The following is a 24,191-nucleotide window of genomic DNA, read 5'->3' on the forward strand; positions in this document are numbered from 1 at the left end:
CATATGTTGGCTAGACAAATTATGAGAGCTGGTTATTATTGGTTGACGTTGGAATCAGACTGCATAAACTTTGCTCGAAAATGCCACAAGTGTCAAGTATACGCTGATAGGATCCATGCTCCACCAGCCCCATTGCACGTTTTCACGGCACCTTGGCCATTTTCAATGTGGGGAATGGACGTGATTGGACTTATTACGCCAAAAGCCTCTAATGGACATCGATTCATATTAGTGGCCATTGATTATTTCACGAAATGGGTAGAAGCAGCTTCCTATGCCAATGTGACACAAAAGGTGGTGTGCAAGTTCATCCAAAAGGAGATCATATGTCGGTATGGGCTTCCAGAAAGGATCATTACGGATAATGCAAGCAATTTGAATGGTGCGTTGGTGAAGGATGTTTGCACTAAATTCAAGATCAAGCATCATAACTCGACAACTTACCGTCCGAAGATGAACGGAGCGGTAGAGGCAGCCAACAAAAACATCAAGAAGATTGTCGAAAAGATGACTGAAGTTTATAAAGACTGGCATGAGAAACTTCCGTTTGCCCTACATGCATATCGAACTTCTGTGCGTACCTCCACCGGGGCCACTCCGTACTCATTAGTATACGGTGCAGAAGCAGTCCTACCTGTTGAAGTAGAAATCCCATCATTGAGGGTGTTGATGGAAACAGAATTGGAAGATGCTGAGTGGGTCCGCTCCCGCTACGAACAGTTGAATCTGATTGAGGAGAAAAGGCTGGCGGCTCTTTGTCATGGTCAGATGTACCAACGGAGGATGATGCGAGCATACGAGAAAAAAGTTCATCCCAGGCAGTTCCGAGAAGGAGAGTTGGTTCTCAAGAGAATACTCCCTAATCAAACTGATTTTCGGGGAAAATGGATGCCGAATTGGGAAGGGCCATACGTGGTAAAGAAGGCTTTTTCAGGAGGAGCTTTGATTTTGGCTAACATGGATGGGGGAGATCTGCCTAATCCAATAAATGCGGATGCGGTGAAGAAGTACTATGCTTAATTAAGAAAAAAAAAAAAAAAAAAAAAAAAACGGAAGGGGTTCGTGCTGAAAACCCGAAAAGGGTGGCTCGTACCTAAAGGAGGGGGTTCGTGCTGAAAACCTAAGGGAGGAGGCTCATGCCGAAAACCCGAAAAAGGGCGGCTTGAGGCCGAAAAACAAGAAGATAGAATGGAATTTGGGGATGTCAGCCTAAGTACACCATGGATGGAGCTCCACAATTTCACAAAGAAGGGGAAGCTAAGGAATCTGCAACCTACAGATTTGATCAAAGCATCAGTCAAGGACAATTCTTGAAGTCGAGTATCAGATTGTTTGCTCTTAGTGATCTGGGTGTTCATTATTTAAAAGATCTAATGTCTGCCCTGTAAATTCTGTTTACCTTGAACTATTTGATTCCTCATATATGAAGTTTTTTTTTTCGCCTCTTTGTTTCAACTCTTTCGTTATTTACCATCCCATGATTCACATAATGATTGTCATGAAAATGAATGATGATTGGTAAAAGAAATAAACTAATTAAGCAAGAAATTACACTCACTGTTCAGCAAAAGACTTAAGGATGAAAAAGGAATGGCAGACCCCTGAACCTAAGGCAAAGTCAAATGTCAAAGGAGAGGGTACTTAAGGGAAAGTCTGGAATTACCTGAATTCTACAGAAGGAAAGAAAACAGGCAAAGAAGATCGAAAGTTGCAGTGAAAATCGGATGAAGCAAGAGGAAGGTCTTGGAACCTTAATGAATCATAAACATGAAAAGCATTCAATCATGTCAATCATGCATACATGCCTAGCCATGCACTCGACAAGAATCAAAATTAATTCATGTCCCAAGCTTTGAAGGTCGAAATTCACTCGACTTAAAATGTTGAGATTGTAAAACTTCGACGGAAGGATTTGAGTCTTTCCATTTCATGTTATTCCAATTAAGTTAGCAATAAAGAATTAAATCAAACCTGTTGTAAGATAGGTCGAGCCTAGAGTAAGTCTGGGAATTTTAATTTTTCTTTGAATCGAACCTGTTGTGAGATAGGTCGAGCCTAGATTAAGTCTAGGAATTTTAATTTTCTTTAAATCGAACCTGTTGTGAGATAGGTCGAGCCTAGATTAAGTTTAGGAACTTCAATTTTTTAAATCGAACCTGTTGTGAGATAGGTCGAGCCCAGATTAAATCTAGAAATTTTAATTTTGTTCAAATCGAACCTGTTGTGAGATAGGTCGAGCCTAGATTAAGTCTAGGAATTTTAATTTTGTTTAAATCGAACCTGTTGTGAGATAGGTCGAGCCTAGATTAAGTCTAGGAATTTTAATTTTGTTCAAATCGAACCTGTTGTGAGATAGGTCGAGCCTAGATTAAGTCTAGGAATTTTAATTTTTGTTTAAATCGAACCTGTTGTGAGATAGGTCGAGCCTAGATTAAGTCTAGGAATTTTAATCTTGTTCAAATCGAACCTGTTGTGAGATAGGTCGAGCCAAGATTAAGTCTAAGAATTTTAATTGAATTTGTTCTAACATGGATCAAGCCCAAATCAAGTCTAGAAATTTCATTTTTGTTTAAAATCGAACTTATTTTGAGATAAGTCGATTCTAGATCGATTTGATTAAACCAACTGGCTTCAAGATAAGCCAAATGTGGTGTCTACGTCTTTGCACTATCCTTGATTCTCAAGAATGTGCAAAGAGGGGCAACTGTAGACACATAAATTAAAAATAATAATAATAAATATAAATATAAATAAAATAAATAAAATAAAATAAAAATAAATAAATAATAAAAAAAAAATCGGGATGGCTGGGCGTACGCCCAGCCATCCCTTCGCCGTCCCATCCCCCACCCACTACGCGGGATGGGGGTTCTGGCCACCAACCCCAGGGGTGCCAGAACCCCCCCCTCACCGGGTTGTCCAAAAAATTGGACAACCCGGCTCTTTAAAACCCTGCAAAAAGCAAAAAAACGGGGTTAGCCACACAAAAAACACAAAAGAAAGAAGCAAAAACAAAAACAACAAAAAAATGAGGGGATCTGAGAGGAGGAAGCCGGCGGACGGAAGAGAGGGAAGGGGTCTGTAGATGTTCAACCGGCGTTGAGAGAGAAGAGAGAGAGGCCGACGAAAGAGAGGGGAGGCGAAGAGATTCGCCGGGAGAAAGAGAAGAGAGAAAGAAAACCGAGAAAAGAGGGCGCCGGCGCCGGAAGAGAGAAGAAAAAAAGATTTTTAGAGAGAGAAGGGAGGGTGCCGCCGCTAGAGAGAGAAAGTGAGGGTTGAAAGTGAGGAGAGAAAGAGAGAAAAGGGGGTTAAATACCTAGGTTTAGGGGGGCAAAACGACGTCGTTTCGGAGAGGCAAGCAGAAGCTGAAAGGACCCGGCCAAACGGCGTCGTTTTGAGCGGCTTCGCAGGCATCAAAACGGTGCGTTTTGAATCTCACCTTGCGGGCTTCCAGAAGCAGGCCTGGCATAGTGGATTTGGGCTCCCACGGACCGCCGGGTTGGGCCGATTGCAGCCCAACAAGGTATAACTTTTTTTACTTGGGTCTAGCCCATTTTAATTTAAATGTATTTATCATTTTTTGGGAACAAATATTTATATTTAATATTAAAAAATAAAAATAAAATAAAATAAATAATAATAATAATAATTCAATATACATATATATATTATATTATATTTTTAGATAAAAAAATGAAAAAATAAAAAAATAAAAATATATATATAAAATAAAATAAAAAAATAATGATAATAAAATGAAAAATAAATAAATAAATGTAATAAATAATATAATAAATATTTGAGTATTACCACCAAAAAGGGGCAAAGAGTTGCCTCTTTCGGGTGGATGTTTTTCGGGTACGAAGTTCGAGGCGAATTTTCACCGAAGCGTCGGGATAAATCCGAACTCTAAATTCCAAAACCTATTAAGCCTAATAATCATTGTTAGAAAACAATATATATGGAAAATTTTGTTAATTTAAATAAATATTACTAAACAATCCAATCGTTTAAAGATTAATTAATTATTTATTAGACAAGCTTTGTAATCAAGTAAAAATTGGCCAACAACAAATATGGATTTAAATAGACAACTAAAAGTAAAGTACAAATAAATAAATAAAAAAATAACAAACAATCAAAATTTTTAAATAATCAATAAACGCGTGCATATAGATACCATCATTTTATTCTGTCATTGCACGCCACTCTTATTTTGCACATGGTGCGGGAATCCCGATGATGAGATTTCTCTGAGGAGCTCGTAGAGACGAGTTCTTCCGGGGATATCTCTAGGTGAGGAGGATTTCGAGACTTCACCAAAGCGTTGGGATAGTCTCCGAATAATTTTCCAATAAAAGATTACCGACTCCATCATTTAAAATAAACAAGTCATGACATCATTCTACGCTTGCATCATATGCATACGTAAGACCAAGTGAAAAACTCAGTCTGACAATTCAATAAAAATTTAATTAATAAAATAGGGATTAAACTAAGAAAAGGCTATATTAAGATAACTTAAGATTAAATGGTACCGTTCGTAGAACGGGCGTCACGGAGGTGCTAACCCTTCTCCGTGCGTAACCGCACTCCCGAACCCATCTCTAAAACGTGGACCAGTTCTCGTTCTTTCGACGGACCTAAAATTAATTTAGGACTTCGTCGATTAAGAATCGGGTTAATAGGTGACCAATCACACCTAGATAAAAAAGATTGGTGGCGACTCCCACACCTTGCGATTTTAATTTTTGCCCGCGTCTGGCGGACGGGTTCCCGGACCCGCACGTCACGACAAGTAGCTAATTCATCAATCCACTAGGCCCAAATTAATCACCAATCTTTCTAAAATAACTAAAAGTGATGTTAATACTATAAACTCTATTATTTGGATATTTGTTACTAGATGTTCATCTTGATTATAATCCCAAAATATCGAGCCTAGATCAAAGCTTTATGATGATCATGCTCATGATAAATCAAAGATTATAAAGAGATTAAACTTGAGTCCATTATCCATTAGGATTTTTGTCCTACTATAAGCAAATGCATAAGTGTGAGATCAAGATTTAGGTAACGGTTAAACTTAAATTTGATTCTCATATGATTCCAGTTCATGTTATAGTGTCATTACTTGAAATCAATCGTTTTGACGATTTCAGACTCATTATTCCCTTAAAGTGAATCACATTTGTTTTGTTGTAAGTAATCTATACACTACAGCCTTAACACAATAAAGTGATTAGCATTATTATATGGCTATGAATAATTTTTAGATTCAATTAAAATACATGTCTCCTATGTATGACTTTCCATACAAATGTATTTTAATATATCAACAGAATCATGGTACCTTAATAACTAGGCAATGAATGCTTACTTAAACAAACTCTTCGTCTTATTGTCAAAATGTACTTTCATTACAAATAAATTAAATGAAATTAAACATGAGAATATACTTGCTTTCCAAGGCACCATATTCTCAAAATTCCTAGCACTTAGCAATCCCTGTACTTATGCATTTTTTTCATTTTAGTCTTTTTACTCAAAATCGTAACAATTTAGTCTCTTAACATTTCGGAAGAAAAATGTTAAATGGACTAAATTGAAGTAATTCCCAAAATTAAGGGACTAAAATGTTACGATTTTGAGTTGAATGACTAAAGTGAAGAAAACGCATGAGTACAAGGATTGTTAAGGTATTTTAACGATTTTTAAATTCAAATATCCCATATCTTAAATGATCCTAACTTTTAGATTTCACAACGTTAATGGGATAAGTGTTATAGTTTTAATGGGAGTGTGATAACTGCCCATTATTTTGAAGCTTCCTAAGTTTTAAGGGAGCATTATCTCCTTGATGGGAAGAGTTATGTTATTTTAAAAGGAAAAACATACAGGTCCCTAACCCAAGTAATGTTTAGAAAAACAAACACCTTGTTGCCATCACTAAAAACTACTGTTGGATTGGAAGAACTCGTAAAAAAGGAAAAGCTTGAAGAACTCGTGAAGGAAAAGCTTGGAACTCTGAAAGGAAAGGCTTGACATTTGCTATGGCTGGTGGTTAGTGTTATGATCTTAATGAATATTTGGTAAGTTTATCTTTCATAATTGTTCTTATTTAGAACTTCTGTTTGTAATGTTTGAAATTTCCAATCTTAACATAACGTCTAATATTGGTTATCAAATCTTTTCTGCTAATAAACAAAATATTATGTTACTGTTAAGGTTAATTAATATTTCTCAATACATATTTATTTCTATTTCCGCTTGTATTACATTATTTATATGGGTACATATGACTTTCAAAAAAAAATTTATATGGGTACATATATATACATACATCCATATATATATATATATATATATATATATATATATATATATATGTTTGGGAATTTTACATGTTACTCTCTAGTTATGGAATTGGACTAAAACTTGGTAGAAAATAATGAAAAAAAAGCAACCAAATTAAGGGTTTTAGATTTAAAATCTTAAGAGTAATAAAATATAAAATTTATAAAATCGTAAAGAACTATGTCATTGTCACGACCCGGAACCTCCCTCAGGCCCATGACAATCGCCGCGACGTCCCGATTGACACTCATTATCCGGAATGCCAACCGGAACCCCACAAGACTTACATATCAGTTTTTTTCCTTTCCTGTGAGCAATCATTGTTAAATATCGAGTTTTTAGAGAATATATACTATTTTTGATCAAAAACAATCAAAACAAAATTTTCGCCACACAGGGGTATTTTGGTCATTTTTTTCTCAAAAATTTCGAAATTGGCTAAAACGTAATATACAAGTACAAAACACATAATTCATATTCAAAATGAGTTTAAAAGTCTAAAATCTTCATTTAAAATGAAATTACGATTATTTGAATATAATAAGAAAATAAAAGAAATATTAAGGAAAATATTTTATTTTCTTATAAAACAATATTTATAAAGTTATACGTGAATAATTTTTTTATAGCGTAAAAGCTAAATAAATTTATACATACTGAAATACAGTAAGCCAAAATATTTAATTTAATTTACAATAACAAGAGGGCCCCCGAATAAACAAAAGTAAAGAGGACTGTGAACCTACGGTTTGGAAAATGCAGATCCAATGGTAGTCCTCGATGAGATCAACTATCTACAGTCTATACTGAACCTGAAATTGGTGGAAAGGAGTTGGGTGAGATTTTGCAATCCCAATGAGTAAACAGACATTATCATAAATATCTAAAGGTGAGTAAAATGGAGGCAAGTTTAAACAACAAATTTCAACCCATTTCATAATGTTTTCAATTTATTTCTTAAACCATAAAATATTTGTAATTTACCAAAACAATTGTTAAGGCTTATGTCTTTTATTAAAACAAGGCTCAAGCCAAAACTAATCCTCGGGGATACCTTGGCCGAGGCATCTAACCGAGTCCGCCAAGGGTGTTAAAATATTCACACGTGAAACACATTTTTTTTTTTAAAACCAGCCGTTCCTTAACGTTGGCCGAGTTACACATTCACGTGGGGGTTCGACGTGAAGTGAGCTCTAATACTACCCCAGGAGTTACCCTCCTCGCCTCTACAACCGGAGTAACTATATAACTGGGTTTACCGTGCCCCTCTAATAGGCAGTCCATGAAAACCCGTCACTGCAGTGACTAACCCACCAATTTTAATAAAATTTCGACAGTATAACGTGGCTTTTATTTATTTATCCAGCCTACATAGTAAAACAACTTACATAAATTTCCCAATGCATTCACAAAATATAGCCACATATACTCATTTCTCATAAGCCATTCCTAGGAAAATATATATTTTTCAAGTCAATTTGTAGCCTCCAATTACTCAATTTCATAATCAATACAATATATTTTTATTTGTCACATTTATTCCTAAAACATCAAAAATCTCGTTTTAATCTCGTTCTCATTTCATAAAATACATAAAGGGCATTTAAAATAAACTCTAGATAATTTACAATAATAATAAGTTTACTCACAGTTTGTACAAACTAAAAGCTTTCTAAGCGCCCCGATCACTACTCGTCGGGTACGACTTCTTTACCTTTTCCGGAAGGCTCTTCTCCTAGACACATTACAAAAATTTACACAATTCATCACATTGATGCTAAATCACTATATAATTAACTTAAATCCTATACTAATGCATGGTATGAAATGCAATAGCCTAAAACGGCTTAAACGCAGTATTAACCTATTTTTGGCACTTTGCCCGATAAATTGCTAACGCGCTCCATTTTAGCTCTAAATCATCCCATTCTCTCTCCAACATTTCTAACCATTAAATATCAGCCAATAACCTTCTAAAAACAACAAAATCAGCTCACTCCCTTCCTTGGAAAATTCGGCCAAAAATGGGACATTAACTCGGTAAATTTTCTACTTTGTTTTTCTATCACGTTTAATCGTTTTTCATCATTTTCTCTTCATTTCCCTTAGAATAAAATCAATTCATCATCATTGTACAGCATTGAGCATCCAGCCAAGAGTGGGTATTGTGAAAATTTAATGATTTCTTGCCCAATTTAATTTCTAAACACATTTAACTAACTAAAACTATCAATTTAACTAAAAATCAAAACCTAAAAATTTCAATTTCTCTCCCCTAGAATTTCGTCCAGCCCTTGATATCACTTTTTTATCTCTCTCCTCAAGCATGCTAAATGGAAATAAAGGCATAGGAAAGGTAGAAATCAAGCTAAAATCGAAAAATCTTACCGTTAGAAGCATAAACGGTCGAAAACCGCGAATTTCCCTTTGAATTTTCTTGTTTCTCTTTGGTTTTTCTTTTTTTCTTCCTTTCCTCTCTATTTCCTCTCTTTTTCTTCCTTATGGCCGGCCAGCACTCAAAATTTGAGTTTAAATGGCTGACTTTTCATTAAAATAATATTATTTCATTAAAAAAAATACCACGTGTCACTTTCCCATTGGCCCATTTTTAAAATTTCATCCATTTGTTTCCAAATTTTCACCATACACTTGTCCCACATATCCATAGCTTAGATAAAATTCTCAGACTTATCCAAAGTCTCGGTGGAGTAATTTTTGAAATTTACACTTTTGCCCCCGTAAAAGTCAAAAATTACATTTTTGCCCCAAAAATTGAAAAATTGCCCATAGACATATTTTTCATCCCTTATTCTCATACCATTCTCCAATTTGTCAAATTTGATCTAAATTCTCTCAAAATCCCAAATTTTGTCCGCGGGTGGTAAAATTACGATTTTGCCCCTACACTCCAAAAATCACCAGAATTAAATTTTTTCACTTCCTATCATTAAATTATACTCCAAATAGTTAATCTTGGTCAAAAAATTTCACTCCATGATCAAATTATTATCTTAGGTGGCAAAATGACGATTTTGCCCTTGAACATCAAAATTTCCAATTTTACCCCAAATGAACCCTCGAACTCCGAACAATCATTTTTGTCATTCCTGGACTATAAAATATTAAATTTCATCCTACAATTTCTATTTGAACTAGTTCGAGGTTAAATCAACTCAAGTGTACCGTTAGGTACGATATCGGGTTTCGTCTTTTCTTATGTGTTTTCCTAGCATAATAACATGCTACTCAGTGCATGTATGTCATGACATGTATTTATAGGGTCGGGTTTTACAGTCATTGTATAAACAGTGAAACACAGATAATGTAAGGCATGAAGCTCTTAATGCCAAACTCCAATTATGATAGTGCCAAGAATTAAACCCCCATTATTAAGTCTTAATTATCACAAAACCTCCAAAATTTACAACCACTCAAATCTCATTTGGAGAACTAATCGACTTTCAATTCACATTCAATCTACTCCTACACGACAAAAACATGTAATATATATCTATATAAACAAGGAAAAATGTCAACGAGTAGGGTATCTGTTAATTTCGAAGTACCCGAATCTTAATTCTATTAAAAATTAAATACCCTAACCCTATTAATTACTTAAATAATTTTTAAAATTACTACCCTAACCCTAATACATTCCCACTACCCTATAATTACCCTAACCCGTTTAAATACTCGATTAGATAAAAAATTTATTAAAATCTTTTTTATGGGTACCCAATTACCCAATTAACTATTCTAATATTATATCTTTCCTTTTAATTTATATGTTATAAGTTTATATAAACAAATGTATATATATTGTAATTAATAATTTTATGAGTTATAATTTTTGTAATGTTAAAACAAAATAAAGAGTAAATATGTTTATATTTAAAGTCCATACACACACACACACACACACACGTACACATCAAAAATATTTTAATATATATAATAGTAATTATATTCTTTATAAATGAATCTAATATATATATAAAGTATATATATTAAAAGACATTACAAGTTAATTAATAATTATAGTTTCATGAATTAATTTAATTAACTATACGGGTTTATCCTTAATTACATAAAATTAAAAAAAAAACTAGGTTTTAGAACTATTTAATCTCCCAACTTTTCTTTAGGCTTATATAAGTTTATATAAACAAAGTTATATATATTATAATTAATAATTTTATAAGTTATAATTTTGTAATGTTAACACAAAATAGAAAGTAAATATGTTTATATTTAAAGTGTATATATACTAAAAATATTTTAGTATATATTTAATAGTAGTTATATTTCTTATAAATTAATACAATATATAAACTATACATATTAAAAGACATTACAAGTTAATTAATAATAATAGTTTCATGAATTAATTTAATTAATTATATGGATTTGTTCTTAATCTCATGAAATTAAAAAACAACATTTAGGTTCCAAAACTATTCTAATCTCGAAAGCTTTCCTTAAGTATATATATTATTAGATTATATAAACAATGGTATATATATTATAATTAATAATTTTATAAGTCATAATTTTTGTAAAGTTAACATAAAATATAAAGTAAATATATTTATATTAAAATTATATATATAATAGTAATTATATTCCTTTATAATATAATATAATATTCATATTATTTAAACATAATTAACAATCTAATTATTTTTTAATTTAAATATATTAATGTCATCATAATAATAATTAAATTAGCCATACTTTTCATATATGCATTAGTTTTTAACAAAAAGAACTGCTTGTAAAATTAGTAAAAATTATAAATTTTTTATTTAATTATTAAAATAATAATAAAATATTTATAAATACTAATCAAGTTCGGGTAACGAGTACTCAATGGGTAGTACCCGAACCCAATACGAGTAGTGAAATCACTACCCGAACCTGTCCTAAACTCAATTATAAGATACTCACACTCTATATAATCGGATCGGGTATCCACGGGTACCCTATAACCGGGTATTCATTGTCATCCCTAGAAAAAAATACTAATTTATGTATAACACATTTTAAATGTGGCTATATATATATGGTCCACTCAACTTTATTGTCCAAAAAAGACATAATGGCTAAAAAAAGTTCTCAAATCATGATAAAATCTTGACTTAAGTTTATATTCTTTTATTTGTGCGAATAGAGCCTTCAATTTGAATGAAAAATAGTGATGTTGGTAACGGTTTGACTTGTTCTAATATAAGTGAGTTTATTGGAACCTTAATCATTTAAGTGTGTTTCATTTAAATTTGGTTTATTTGATATGAAATTTAAATGAAACAATAAATTAATTATTCAATTGACACAAATAAATAAATAAGAAATAAAGTGAGATTTTTATCATAATTTTGGGACTTATTTGGATCGTTGTTGGTGCATCAAAGTGGTATCACACAATCGATCTTCATGGGTGGGCTTGCTTGTAAATGGATGGACTAATCAGTGTATGACAGAAAAAAATGGGCTGCCTCTCCCACCATTTGGGTCACCTAGGCTTTTGCAGAAATATGGGTCTGCATTTTTTTTCTATTTCATCCTTCAAGCTCTCCACCATTGGCATGTAACCAAATTAGTAAAAAAGGATTAGAGTAAACTAGCAAGGTGCCCCATGCATTTTTTTTCTTTTCTTTTTTCTTTTTGGGTGATATATTTGTATTGAACTGATTTTTTATTGGTTATTTACATATGAGATAAAAATAAATTTTATTTGCAAACTCATAATTTTTCATTATTATTATATGAATTTATACTACCTGTGCATGACTAATTCTCCACTTTCTTTATCTCCTAAATTTTGTACTTCTTTCTCTCCATTGTTCCTTTTTTTTTCCCTTCCTCTTTTCTTTTAATTTACTAATGTTTTTATGGTTTTAATTTTTAATTGATTTCACCAAAACAATCAATTTTTGCCTTTATAATTTCCATCTTTGCCTTTTGAATTTCATATAATTATGATCATAATTACAATAATATTTTATATCCAATCAATTCTTTTTTTTTTCTATGACATGAAACAAGTCTATATTTGCTATCCAATTACAATCACAATATATATATATATATATAAACCCAATTTGCATATGTACTCTTCAATTTCTTAGTAGCTAGCACAAGATTGAGGTTCAACAGTGTTGATATATGCAAACAGTTGAAGACTTTAAACAAGATGGGTGCTTTGTGTTAATAAAATCGCTTTTCAAAAAAAAAAAAAAAAACATTGTTGATATATTGTTATATGTACACGTGATCCCTAAAACTAACTCAGCTGAGAAAATATTTGGTGTTATACGGAAAAAGCTTAGGATCAAAATCCAAGTACGAGGAAAGTAGTCTCACGCTACCAGCCTTGAAACGAAAATTCTCCAAAAAGATACAAAAGGAGAGGAAGTTTCCTTTTTATTAATGAAGACTACCCCCTTCCATAATCCCAAAGGCCAAAAACTAGGCTTTCGCTTGTATTATTGTATTCAGCTTTTACTAACTAGTACCATTACTGTATTACTTAATTACCTAAAGCGTAAACTAGAATTAATTTAAATATTCCGAAAACCAAAATTGGAACAAGTTAAAAAAATGTATTTGTAATTTGATACATAAATATGGACTTTACTTTAAAATCTTCTCCAAAATTTGATGAGATGAAAAGAGAAAAAGGAAACTTCTTTTTAAAATAAGAAATCAAGAATAACAATGCAATGGTCGCTGAAGAGTGGTCCTCGTACAGGTACTATTTATGGCATTGGCGCGTACGGTCATCCCAAGGGGAAGTGTGGAATCAGTTGACTGTAGGCTCACACAGTGTCAGTTTATCATTGGACACACCACCTTCCACACGTTCCCATAGCTGAAATGTGGCTTCTCTTGCTTATAGCCAAGACACCCCCCTCGTCATGCACTAACTGACACCTGCTTTTATAATCCCTCCAAAATCCATCTTCTCCCATGTTCCCACCATGCCTTCTCTTCCCTTCCCCAGGTCGCCTTTTACTTCTTCATCTCACCTGCAATAATATTACACACGTGTTCACATAAACATGTATATATATGTATGAACATTGAGCTGATGTGCAGACACACACAAGCATGCAGATGCATCTAATATATGCTTATGTTATTACAACTATGAATCCATGACATTGGATGAAAGGAGATTTCAAAGTCTTTTATTTGTTTGTTTTTTGGTTTTCTTGGCATGACTACTAACAGGAACAGGTGGTTTGGACTAGCAAGGACCTGGGGCTTCAACAATGATAGCAGGAGCAGCAGTGAACAAGATGGATCTGTTTCCAACTCTATTGAATGCTACGCTTGCACTCAAGTTGGAGTTCCGGTTTTCCACTCCACCAGCTGTGACAGTGTCCATCAGCCTCAGTGGGAAGCTTTTGCCGGGTCATCCTTGTTCCCTGTCCAGGCCGCATCCGACCCAACTAAGAATTCGACCCGCACCCGCTCAAGGTTCTCCTCAGGCCCGTTCGGGAAAGCCCTCGACCCACGCAGTGCATTAGTTCAGAGATGGAACCGGGTTCTCTTGGTGGCCCGTGGTATTGCCTTGGCCGTCGATCCTTTGTTCTTTTACACCCTGACTTTGATCACGAGCGAGGACGGGGCGCCATGTGTCTTCTTGGATAGTGGGTTGGCTGCGATCGTAACCGTTGTTCGCACGTGTGTGGATGCAGTGCATTTGTGGCACATATGGCTTCAATTCAGGTTAGCATACGTGTCGAAGGAGTCACTGGTGGTCGGGTGCGGGAAACTCGTGTGGGACGCACGTGCGATTGCCTCACACTATGTGAGGTCGCTCAAAGGGTTTTGGTTTGACGTTTTTGTTATACTACCGGTTCCTCAGGTTAGTAATCTATGAATTAATCATGCATCTGCATGCATTGGCTCATCGTAAAATCAATTCCATGGTTTCATAGTGACTGTGATGTCACGATTGGATTGGAGGTTACAAAATATTTTGCCCAATATTTAACTGTAGATAATTAATTGTAAAGTAGTGGTACATACTTCCAACAGTCGTCATGATTTCTCTTACACATATTTGTTCATCTCACGGCTGACGTCCATTTGTTACAGTCAATTTAGCTGTGAAAAAGGAAAATATTGATCCAAAAGTACCCAATGCATGCATATAAGTGACGTTTAGTACTTTACAAAGCAATATAATTACAGACAATGTGATTGTAAGAAAAATAATATTACAAGATTTGGTATACAAATAAAATAATAATTAAAATATAAGGAAAATAATATTATATTGGTTGGTTTACAAGTACTTTGTTGAGAATGTAATGTTAATTTTTAAAATTATCTATATTTTTTAAAATACAAGTTGAATATACATGTATTTTTTATTATTAATTTTTATATAATATTATTTTTTAATATATTTTTAATGTCATATTTTTTATTTTTTATTATAATATTATATATTTTATTTTTATTTTTTTAATATAATTTTTTATATTATATATTTTATTTTAATTATAACATTATAAAATATTTTTAATAAAGTAATAAACTTAAAGGGTAAAAATGTTTTTAATAACATTGCAGAGTTAGAGTATAATATAATATAATTACATTCGTTTTGAACTGTAATCACATTACATCTTTTGGTTGTAATATGATTGCATTACAATCTTACATTGCAGTGGTTTGTTGAAAAACAAATATTGTAATGTAATTTAATTGGACACATTGTAAAAAATGTGCTCTCACCTCCCTCGTACCAAACGATATCATAATGTAGTAGAGCTGAGAATAGTTATCAAGTTAGTGCCTGTTGACATTGAAGTTTTCACACTAGTAGACAACTTCCAATATTGCCTTACAAAAGTTCACTTTCCTAGATTGGTTCTTCCATTAATTGCTGAGATTCTGGTAACGGGAAATTGGCCTACATTTCTGTCTTGCCTGTATTTCCATTTATAGTTGCAATGGACGTTGAACATCAGCTCAAGTAATTTGTTCCTGCTAGACAGACTCTGGTTTTGTGAAGTCGGTGCCACATGAACCTTATAGAGTTATAGTCAATTTTGGTGCCCTGAATTGTTAACGGAGTAGCTTATATTTTAAACGTCCTTTGTTCAATTCTTCACAAGAGTTAGATGGAAAGCAGGACTACTGAAAATTGTTTCCAGTGCTTCAGCAGCTTTTCTCCGGTTCTGTGTAATCATACCTTCAATGGATCGGTTGCAACTCACTTTGGGTTTTAAAGTATACATCTCTGTTAATTATCATATGTAAGTTAAGAAATGTCTGTCCGTTTCAGATTTAATAGTAATCCTTAAAGAGTTAGAAACTGAAAAGCTAATGCTCTTTGAATGTTTATAGTAGTTCTCCATTAAAGGAAGGTGCATGTTTGGCCATCCATTTTTAGTTTAATGTCTATCCACAATGGCAACTTTGAGTTCTCGTGAGTTATATGGTTCACTATCTCTTAACATATTTATGTTCTTCATACTCAAAAGTCAAAAAGAGAATCTCACTATATAACAGAAACAAAAAATACTAAAGGAATAAACATTATAGGAATTATCATCATGCAGAAACTGATCTGATGGTAGTTAGCAGGGCCATGTAACTCAAAAAAATCAGTCCTTTGGAGAAAACAATTAAAGAACTAGTATATTTTTAGCAGCTGACTTAGCTATGTGTTTATTCCTTGTCATGTTATCAGGGGGTTTAGGTTTTTGGTGAGAGGACCTTGTCTTGCAGCTTGTTTTGTTGATTGGATGTTTTATAATCTTTAGCAAGTTAAATCATAAGTTACTTAAACTTTTCAAAAGAATATATCAGCTAACCTATCAGCTCCCTTGTTTACATCATAATGGCAGACTGGACCTTTACAGCTTGGAAATCAGAGAGAAGCATGAGGAATGGGGTTCACTTTCCTTCTGCAGATAGCCATTACAATAACAAGAGAGTTAGATATAATTATTGTGCCCTAACATTAATCTGTTTAGGCTGTGATAAGCCCTCTTGATATCTGAGAGCTCTCCCAAAGTATATGAGTTAAATTTGCCATGCATGACATTGTTGTTTCGAGGGAAAAGAAGGCTGTAAAGGCCATATTCTGCATTTCCTTCCGAGGACATTTGACAAAGATGAAAATTCGGATGCACTGATGTAATTCTTCATCGTTAATGAGATACTATATATGTCATACATGGAGTTACCTGAACACCGAGAATTTTTCATTCCAATGCATGGTGTAAAGTTATCTCTGGGAGTGACCAAAAGAGCTTATTCTTCTCCTGAAAATTCTTGCTCCTATGTAGCATTAGGGAAGCATTATATATCTGCTAACTACTTACTAATTCTTCCAATGGTACATAAAAGCATCTCATACAATAACTATTTTGTGCTAAATACAGTTGATCCTGTTAAAACCATCCATTTATAATCTTAACACAATAATGTTCTGACACAATAGTGCAATTTTGCTACATTGGTGAGTTAGCTTTCAATTGTTTTCATGCTTACGTTTGCTTTCTTATTGCAGGCAGCATTTTGGCTAATGGTGCCAAAATTGCTAAGAGCGGAGCGATATAAGCTAATAATGACTATACTTTTATCAATTTTCTTGTTCCAATTCCTCCCTAAGGTGTACCACAGCCTTTGCTTGATGAGAAGAATGCGGAAAGTTACAGGTTATATATTTGGTTCCGTTTGGTGGGGCTTTGGCATTAATCTGATTGCCTACTTAATTGCATCCCATGTGAGTCTACTTTGGTCTGCTTCTGCATATAAGCGTATTAAGCTTTCTTCAAATTTGACACTTACAACTTCTTGGGACATTCTCGTTTCTCACTACAGGTTGCCGGAGGATGCTGGTATGTCCTAGCGACACAGCGTGTTGTTACATGCCTCCAGCAGCAGTGTGAAAGAAGTGCTTCTTGTAATCCATCTTCCTCTTGCTCAAAGAGGGTTTGCAGTCAATATCTGTCACCAGCAAATGTGTTAAGTAGTCAATGTGGAGGGAAATCAATAACAATGACCAAGTCATTTTGCTTTGATCCGGATGGACCATTCCGTTATGGGATCTATGAACCCGCACCCCCAGTCATTTCTAGCAATTCTCTGGCAGTTAAGATTCTTTATCCCATATTTTGGGGGTTATTGAACCTGAGGTAACCTACAAAAGAATAGCATTTATGACTTCATTTTCTTAAGATCTTGGGATGCATTTTTGCATTGCTGATTGAAGAATATATATGTGCCCTCAGAGTTGACACTGCCAATGATCAAAATATAGTTCAATTTGAACTGATATCTGTTTTAGTATAGTTAAGCATAGATGGATTTCCATGTGTTACAACCAGATTTAGATTCATTATATGATTGAAAATGTGCTAAATAAGGTGAAACTTCTTAATTAGTTTCTAAAATATGGGAAAGTAAAAAAAATAACACATGATACCAACACAGATGCTTCTTGCTAAGGATCTCCTAATTTTACTGACAATATTCATTAATTATGAATAGAAGCTTAGCTTTAGCTTGAATTATCAGATTGAAATCGAAAAATATGGGTTACATTCTGCTAATTAATATTTACAGCTCATTTGGCAACCAGCTTAGCCCTACAAGTAACCCTATGGAGGTGGCATTCAGCATTTGCATTGTCCTCGGGGGCTTACTTCTTTTCACTTTACTGGTTGGGAATATTCAGGTGATGAATATATATATAATATACTTGAACAAGGGGGGTTTGATTTTAGCAGAAAGTGGCATTAACTAATGCCTTGTGATTGTTATACAGGTATTTTTACATGTGGTTATGGCAAACAGGAAAAAATTGCAGTTAAGGCGTCGAGATGTTGAATGGTGGATGAGACGAAGGCAGTTGCCCTCGGGTTTAAGGCAGAGAGTGCGCCACTTTGAAAGCCAAACATGGGATTCAATGGGAGGAGAAGAAGAGATGAAATGGATTGAAGAGCTTCCAGAAGGGCTCCGGAGGGACATTAAGCGTTACCTTTGCCTTGACTTGATAAAAAAGGTGACAGCAAATCATCATCTTACCATGTTTTCGAACTTCATTTCAGTAATCCTTTTAATTGCAACTTCTTCTTCTTAGGTACCACTTTTCCATAGCTTAGATGACCTTATCCTTGAAAACGTATGCGATCGCGTCAAACCTCTTATTTACTCTAAAGATGAAAAGGTGCAGTGCAGAACAAAACTGAAACAGATACTTACTTCACTATAGCCTAGCTATAACATATATGATCATTCGTTAGTCCTTATGAGACAGATAATAAGAGAAGGAGATCCAGTGCCCAGGATGGTGTTTATTGTTCGCGGACACGCTAGACGTAGCCAAGGCTTCAGCAAAGGCATAATAGCCACCAGTGTACTTGAACCTGGCGGATTTCTAGGTGATGAGCTCCTCTCCTGGTGCCTTCGTCGCCCATTTCTAGACCGTCTTCCAACCTCATCAGCGACATTTACTTGCGACGAATTCACAGAAGCATTTGGTCTCGATGCAGACGATCTTCGGTACATTACTGAACACTTCAGGTACAGATTTGCCCACAATAGGCTCAAGAGAACAGCAAGATACTACTCATCCAATTGGAGAACATGGGCAGCTGTGAATATACAATTTGCTTGGCGCTGCTATAAGATGAGGACTAGAGGTCCATTGATTCCTGTGACAGCAAATGGAGGCATGGAAGGTCGCCTTAGAAAATATGCTGCAATGTTCATGTCACTAAGGCCACATGACCACCTTGAATAGAAATCAGCAAAAGTGCTGTAAATTTTGGTTGCTCCAATGCCTCTTGTTTTGCAATAATGTATCTGTGAACATGAATCAACCCCATGCTTATCATGGAAGGTGAAATATTGTATAGAACAACATGACCGGCTATAGAGTAAAATCACCAAAGCAAAAGTTTTAGGTCCAAATTTTCATAAACCTCATAATTTTATAATAATAATATATATTAATTATATTTAAAAATTAAATAATTTATAAAATATCTATCTATTCTTCCATAACTAATAAATATCTATTTTCTCTCATTTTCGTATTTTTGCTAATTCTCAACTATTTATTTCATTTTTCATTAAAAATATATAAAAATCAAAATAATTTATAAAATAATATATTCTCTCACTTTTTTTATAATATGTTTAATAAAATTCAATTTTTTATCACTTCTTGTATTACGTGTTTATTAATTCTCAACTATTTGTTCTATTTCTAATCAATTAAGAATAATTCTTATATATAAAACTAATTATTTTTTTAATTTATAATATTCACTTATGAAATTTTTTTATTTACTTGTTTTAACTTCAACAAAAAAATCTATTTTTTAATTTTAATAAAAAATACCTTATTTAAATATTTAACTTTAAAATTTTGAATGCAGTTTAAAAATCACTAGTAGCCTTATTTAAATATTTAACTTTTTTTCAATTTTTCCGTTTCTTTCTTCCTTTTATTTTTGTCTTTGCCTTCTTTTCTTTCTTCCTCCCTAGCTAACCGACGAAGGCCGGCGACGAAATCCGGTCCTTGACCAAGCACCTAGATGCTACTAGTGACCAAATCCGACCACTGACGCACCTAACAACCTTACAACGAGGAGATCGGGCCACTTAGACCTAAGTCGACAACAGACCATCGTGGCTACTAGTGGTAGATGTAACTGTTCGGCTCCCCTTACCAGTCTTTCTTGATCGGATTTAACCATTAGAAGTCCATTCCGTCACCTTCTGCAGCCATAGCTTTTTGTTGACGTAATTTAGTGATTCTTCGACCCTCAAGGGTGGTCGACTATTTTCTCTCTCCTAAGCTCGGGACTAAGTTGGGGATTTAAAATTTTGTTAAGGATAAAATGGTGTATAAAATAATATTTTTATTCTTTCTTTACAATGACATTTTTTTGGATCACACGTTACATTATAAAACACCAAACAGTCACCTAATACCTTAGTGCAAGGAAGGATGACGATTATGACAAATCCAAAATAGACACTTTGACTAAAATAGTCATTCCAATTCCTACTCATAATTTATAGAACGGGCCGGCATCTCAAATAGACCCGAAATAGAATGCCCATGCCATGGTACCAAACACTTTTAACATATGCACATGTATATTAATTTAAGACGACGAGGGACATTCTAGATTTTATATGAATCTACGAAACCTATATTTCCTTATCAATTTAACACATTCAAGATTCAATTAGAATATTAAAAAGCAAACATCTTTTTAAACTCCCTTTACCATCCTAAGAGTGGGCTAAAGCCCTAAGCGCCACCACTCAAGATATTTATTTATAAGTTACAAAGATTTATTTTGCAAATATCTTTTCTTTTATGAGTTGAAAAGGTTTGGTAAGATATTCAATTGGTAGCAATTTCAGCTTGTTTTGAAACCAAAGAATTAAAAAATAAAAATACTATGCTCATCATTTTACAACTTTGTTATTAACAACTACCTAACTCATACATCAAAATAAAATATATATATATATATATTAAATTTTTTGAAAAAAAAAAAGAAGATTAAAAGGAAAGTGACAAATAACTACCATTCTATCGAGCATTAATCAATTCTTTATACATGTTCATGACAAACAATAATGTTCTAAAAAAAAAAACAACATCACAATCCAGAGAGAACGACGTCGTTGTCATGTGTAAAGGTGAATTAAAAAGCTCATTGCCATTTGGAAACAGGGGCGGCCCCTTTCCAAAATAATATGTTCCACGAAGCTTGAGAGATCTCTCTCTTAACACAACAAAAACCAATTTTACCTTTTTGCTTTTTAGCATAATGGTTAATAACTCTTTAAATATAATAATTTATTTAAATTTTTTAAAATAATTTGGCAACTCATTTAAATTTTATGCCTTGTTTATTATATTTATAGCAGACTAATTCCAGAGAGTCAGAGAACCAAAAACACATAGTAAAAAACAGAGAGAGAAAGAGACAGATCTCCAACTTTCTTCTGCTCCTTCTTCTACTCTCTTTGTTATCATCAAACCAAGATACCCATACTCTGTAAGATCATTATTTCACGTTTCTATTTTTCTGAATTTTATTCTTTCCTCTTTTTATTTACTGTTAAAAGACGCTTTTAATTGTAAAGATCAGACTTTTTTTTCCTTTTGATAATTATCTTCTTTCTGTTTCTCTCTTTCGCTCTCTCGCTTTTCCTGTAATTTTTGTTTGAGTTCATTATTGGGTTGTTTCCAAGCTGATAAGTTTTATGTTTTTTTAATTTTTTTCTTTTCGGGTTTTATCTTAAATGATTATTTAACGTTTTTTCCTTTCTATGTTCTTTCATCTTCTTGCATTTCAGTTGGCTATTCAATTTGTAATTGATTGGGTCTTTTATATATCAATTGTGAATAGTAGTTTTAGAATGAAATGGGTAGTTCTTAAAATGATGAAGAAAGCTTATTCGTGTTTTCTTTTGCTATGATTTTGGAGGGGGTATATTCATCTAGGTTTTTTTTTTTTTTCTGATTTAGGATGTTTTGTTATTCTCAGGAATTGGGTATTTATTTATATTCTTTGGTGTCTAAGGATTTGATGTAAAATGTTGTATGATTTCTTATTTTAGCTTGGATGAATTGAACTTGAACTTGATCTTGATTAAAGGCAGATTTGTATGGCTGCAGCTGTAAATCTAGTGTCTCTAGTTTGACAAGAGACACAGTGTGCATCAAGCAGATGGTTTAGAGGACATTTGTTTGATGTCAAGTAGTCTTCTTAAAACTGATCAAGAGTTTTCCTACCATAGTTAGTTGAATTAGGCTTGCTTCCAACTTAAAAGGCCAACAATCTTCCCGCCTGGAATAGATTTTCACTTTGCTGCTTCCTAAGCACCTTGGTTTATATTTCTAGTTTGTTTATTGAATATCTATGCATGAGCAAATGTAATTGTTTTCCTGTTTGATTTGTAGTGTTATCAGCATGCTATGAATGGTAGGTTAATTCAGAATGGAATACTAGATTGATACATTCGCAGTAGTTGCATGCAGTTAAAATGGGAAATGCTTACTGAAGTATTTCTGCCTATGGTAGGTGATTTTCATTCTTGCTTCTTATTTTTTTCCCTTCAGGTTGACTTTTGGTACGCAGCACTGTTGTACTTGGCAGATGGACGTTATCAGTTTTGGCATTATGTTGTAATTATTTAGGTTCAGTTTCTGCTACTAGAAAATGATGCTCTCTGTGTGATCACTGTGTTCCTTGTTATCAACATGTGGAGTTTTGCATCCAACTGCATTGCTGGAACTGTTGGACTGAGAAATGATTCTCTAAAGCAAAGTCATGCTGCATCAGAATGTTCAGATGATGAAAGTTCTTCTGTAGTTAGCAGGGAAGAAGGCTTAGAGTGCCCAATATGCTGTGAATCCTTCAACATTGTAGAAAATGTGCCCTATGTTTTATGGTGTGGTCATACCCTTTGTAAAAACTGCATTCTAGGACTTCAATGGGCTGTTGTGAATTTTCCTACTCTTCCAATTCAACTTCCGCTATTTATCTCATGTCCATGGTGCAATCTCTTGTCTTTTCGTCTGGTTTATAGGGGAAATCTCAAGTTCCCGCGGAAGAATTATTTTCTACTTTGGATGGTCGAGAGCATGAATGGTGATAGACTGAAGTCTCATTCTGCTTTCTGTGAGGATCGTCAGCCAGACTGGTCTTCAAACAACAATTTAGCTTTGGGAAACCATGTGACTCGGAGTAACCACGGAAGGGGACAATGCCCTCATTCTGAGTCATCCGGATCAAGCCACAATCATATTCATCTAGCCAATTACTTCAATTTGGAAAGAATAAAGTCTTCCCTTCGGAAATCTCTGGTGTTAATTATACATCTGACAGCCAAGTTCCCCCTGGTCATCATATTTCTCTTAATCATCCTCTATGCAATACCTGCCAGTGCAGCCATCTTGGCCCTGTACATACTTATTACTGTTTTGTTTGCTCTCCCTTCATTTCTCATTTTGTACTTTGCGTATCCTAGTTTAGACTGGCTTGTTAAAGAGATCATTACTTGAGATGGTATCAATTTCATGGTCAGCAAGCATTGTGAATATAAGTCTGTTCCTACAGTGGGATACTTGATTGCACCTGAAGGCCATTAAATCTCCAATTTGACGACTTATCAGTGTCCAAGGTAATGGCAGTTCTTCCTCAAAGCTTCTTGATCTCTTCTTCGCTGATAGGAGTGTAATTGTTTTGATTCTTAAACTCGGGATTTGATTATCCAATGACAACCACAGTTTCCAGATGTAGTACCTAATGCTGTGTATAACAGAGGTCTTGGTTAGTATACTGTTGGAAATAGGTACGTAAAGTCTTTGTGAAAGCTCAAGTACGCATGTATTTGTACTTGGACAGTGAGACTGTTATTATTAGATATATGTTATAGATATGTGATTTTTCTGCTTATCTTGCTCATCTCCTTTTTAGTTTGGATGAAAGCAATCAATTATGGGTAAACATATTGTGTGATTAAATCATTTACAGGTTTTTATATTTCTTCCTAGGCATCTAAATGTTTTAACCCTATATTCTAATTTAGTATGTGTAGCTTGTCTGTTGGATTGGTTATTAGGGGTGTCCAAAAATGTACTGAACCAATGACTCAACCGAATTGAATGAAATTTAAGTAAAATGGTTTGGTCTGATTGGTCTATCAGTGTAAAAATTTCAATCTTGTCAGTTTATTTTGTCGGTTCTCAGTCTTAAATTTTTTAGACTGAATTGATAAAAAAACCAAACTTAATATTATATATAATAAAATATATTTCATATGTA

At 33.8% G+C, this 24,191-nt stretch overlaps 2 protein-coding genes across 2 annotated transcripts; both read left to right on the forward strand.

Annotated features, from left to right (window-relative positions):
- Window positions 1–13,227: 13,227 nt before the first annotated feature.
- On the forward strand, window positions 13,228–19,302 carry LOC18601601 (cyclic nucleotide-gated ion channel 2-like). Its single transcript, XM_018120339.2, has 8 exons — window positions 13,228–13,360; window positions 13,591–14,230; window positions 16,895–17,110; window positions 17,209–17,522; window positions 17,953–18,064; window positions 18,155–18,391; window positions 18,470–18,556; window positions 18,647–19,302. The coding sequence occupies exons 1-8, from the start codon at window positions 13,338–13,340 to the stop codon at window positions 19,130–19,132; spliced, it is 2,115 nt and encodes a 704-aa protein (XP_017975828.1). The 5' UTR covers window positions 13,228–13,337; the 3' UTR covers window positions 19,133–19,302.
- A 1,959-nt stretch (window positions 19,303–21,261) lies between these two features.
- On the forward strand, window positions 21,262–23,822 carry LOC18601603 (RING/U-box superfamily protein). The gene is made up of 2 exons (XM_007032598.3): window positions 21,262–21,416; window positions 22,484–23,822. The coding sequence occupies exon 2, from the start codon at window positions 22,625–22,627 to the stop codon at window positions 23,426–23,428; it is 804 nt and encodes a 267-aa protein (XP_007032660.1). The 5' UTR covers window positions 21,262–21,416; window positions 22,484–22,624; the 3' UTR covers window positions 23,429–23,822.
- The last annotated feature ends 369 nt before the right edge of the window (window positions 23,823–24,191 follow it).

Source organism: Theobroma cacao, chromosome 4, assembly GCF_053813885.1.
Source record: "Theobroma cacao isolate CCN51 chromosome 4, ASM5381388v1, whole genome shotgun sequence".
Classification (NCBI taxonomy): Eukaryota; Viridiplantae; Streptophyta; class Magnoliopsida; order Malvales; family Malvaceae; genus Theobroma; species Theobroma cacao.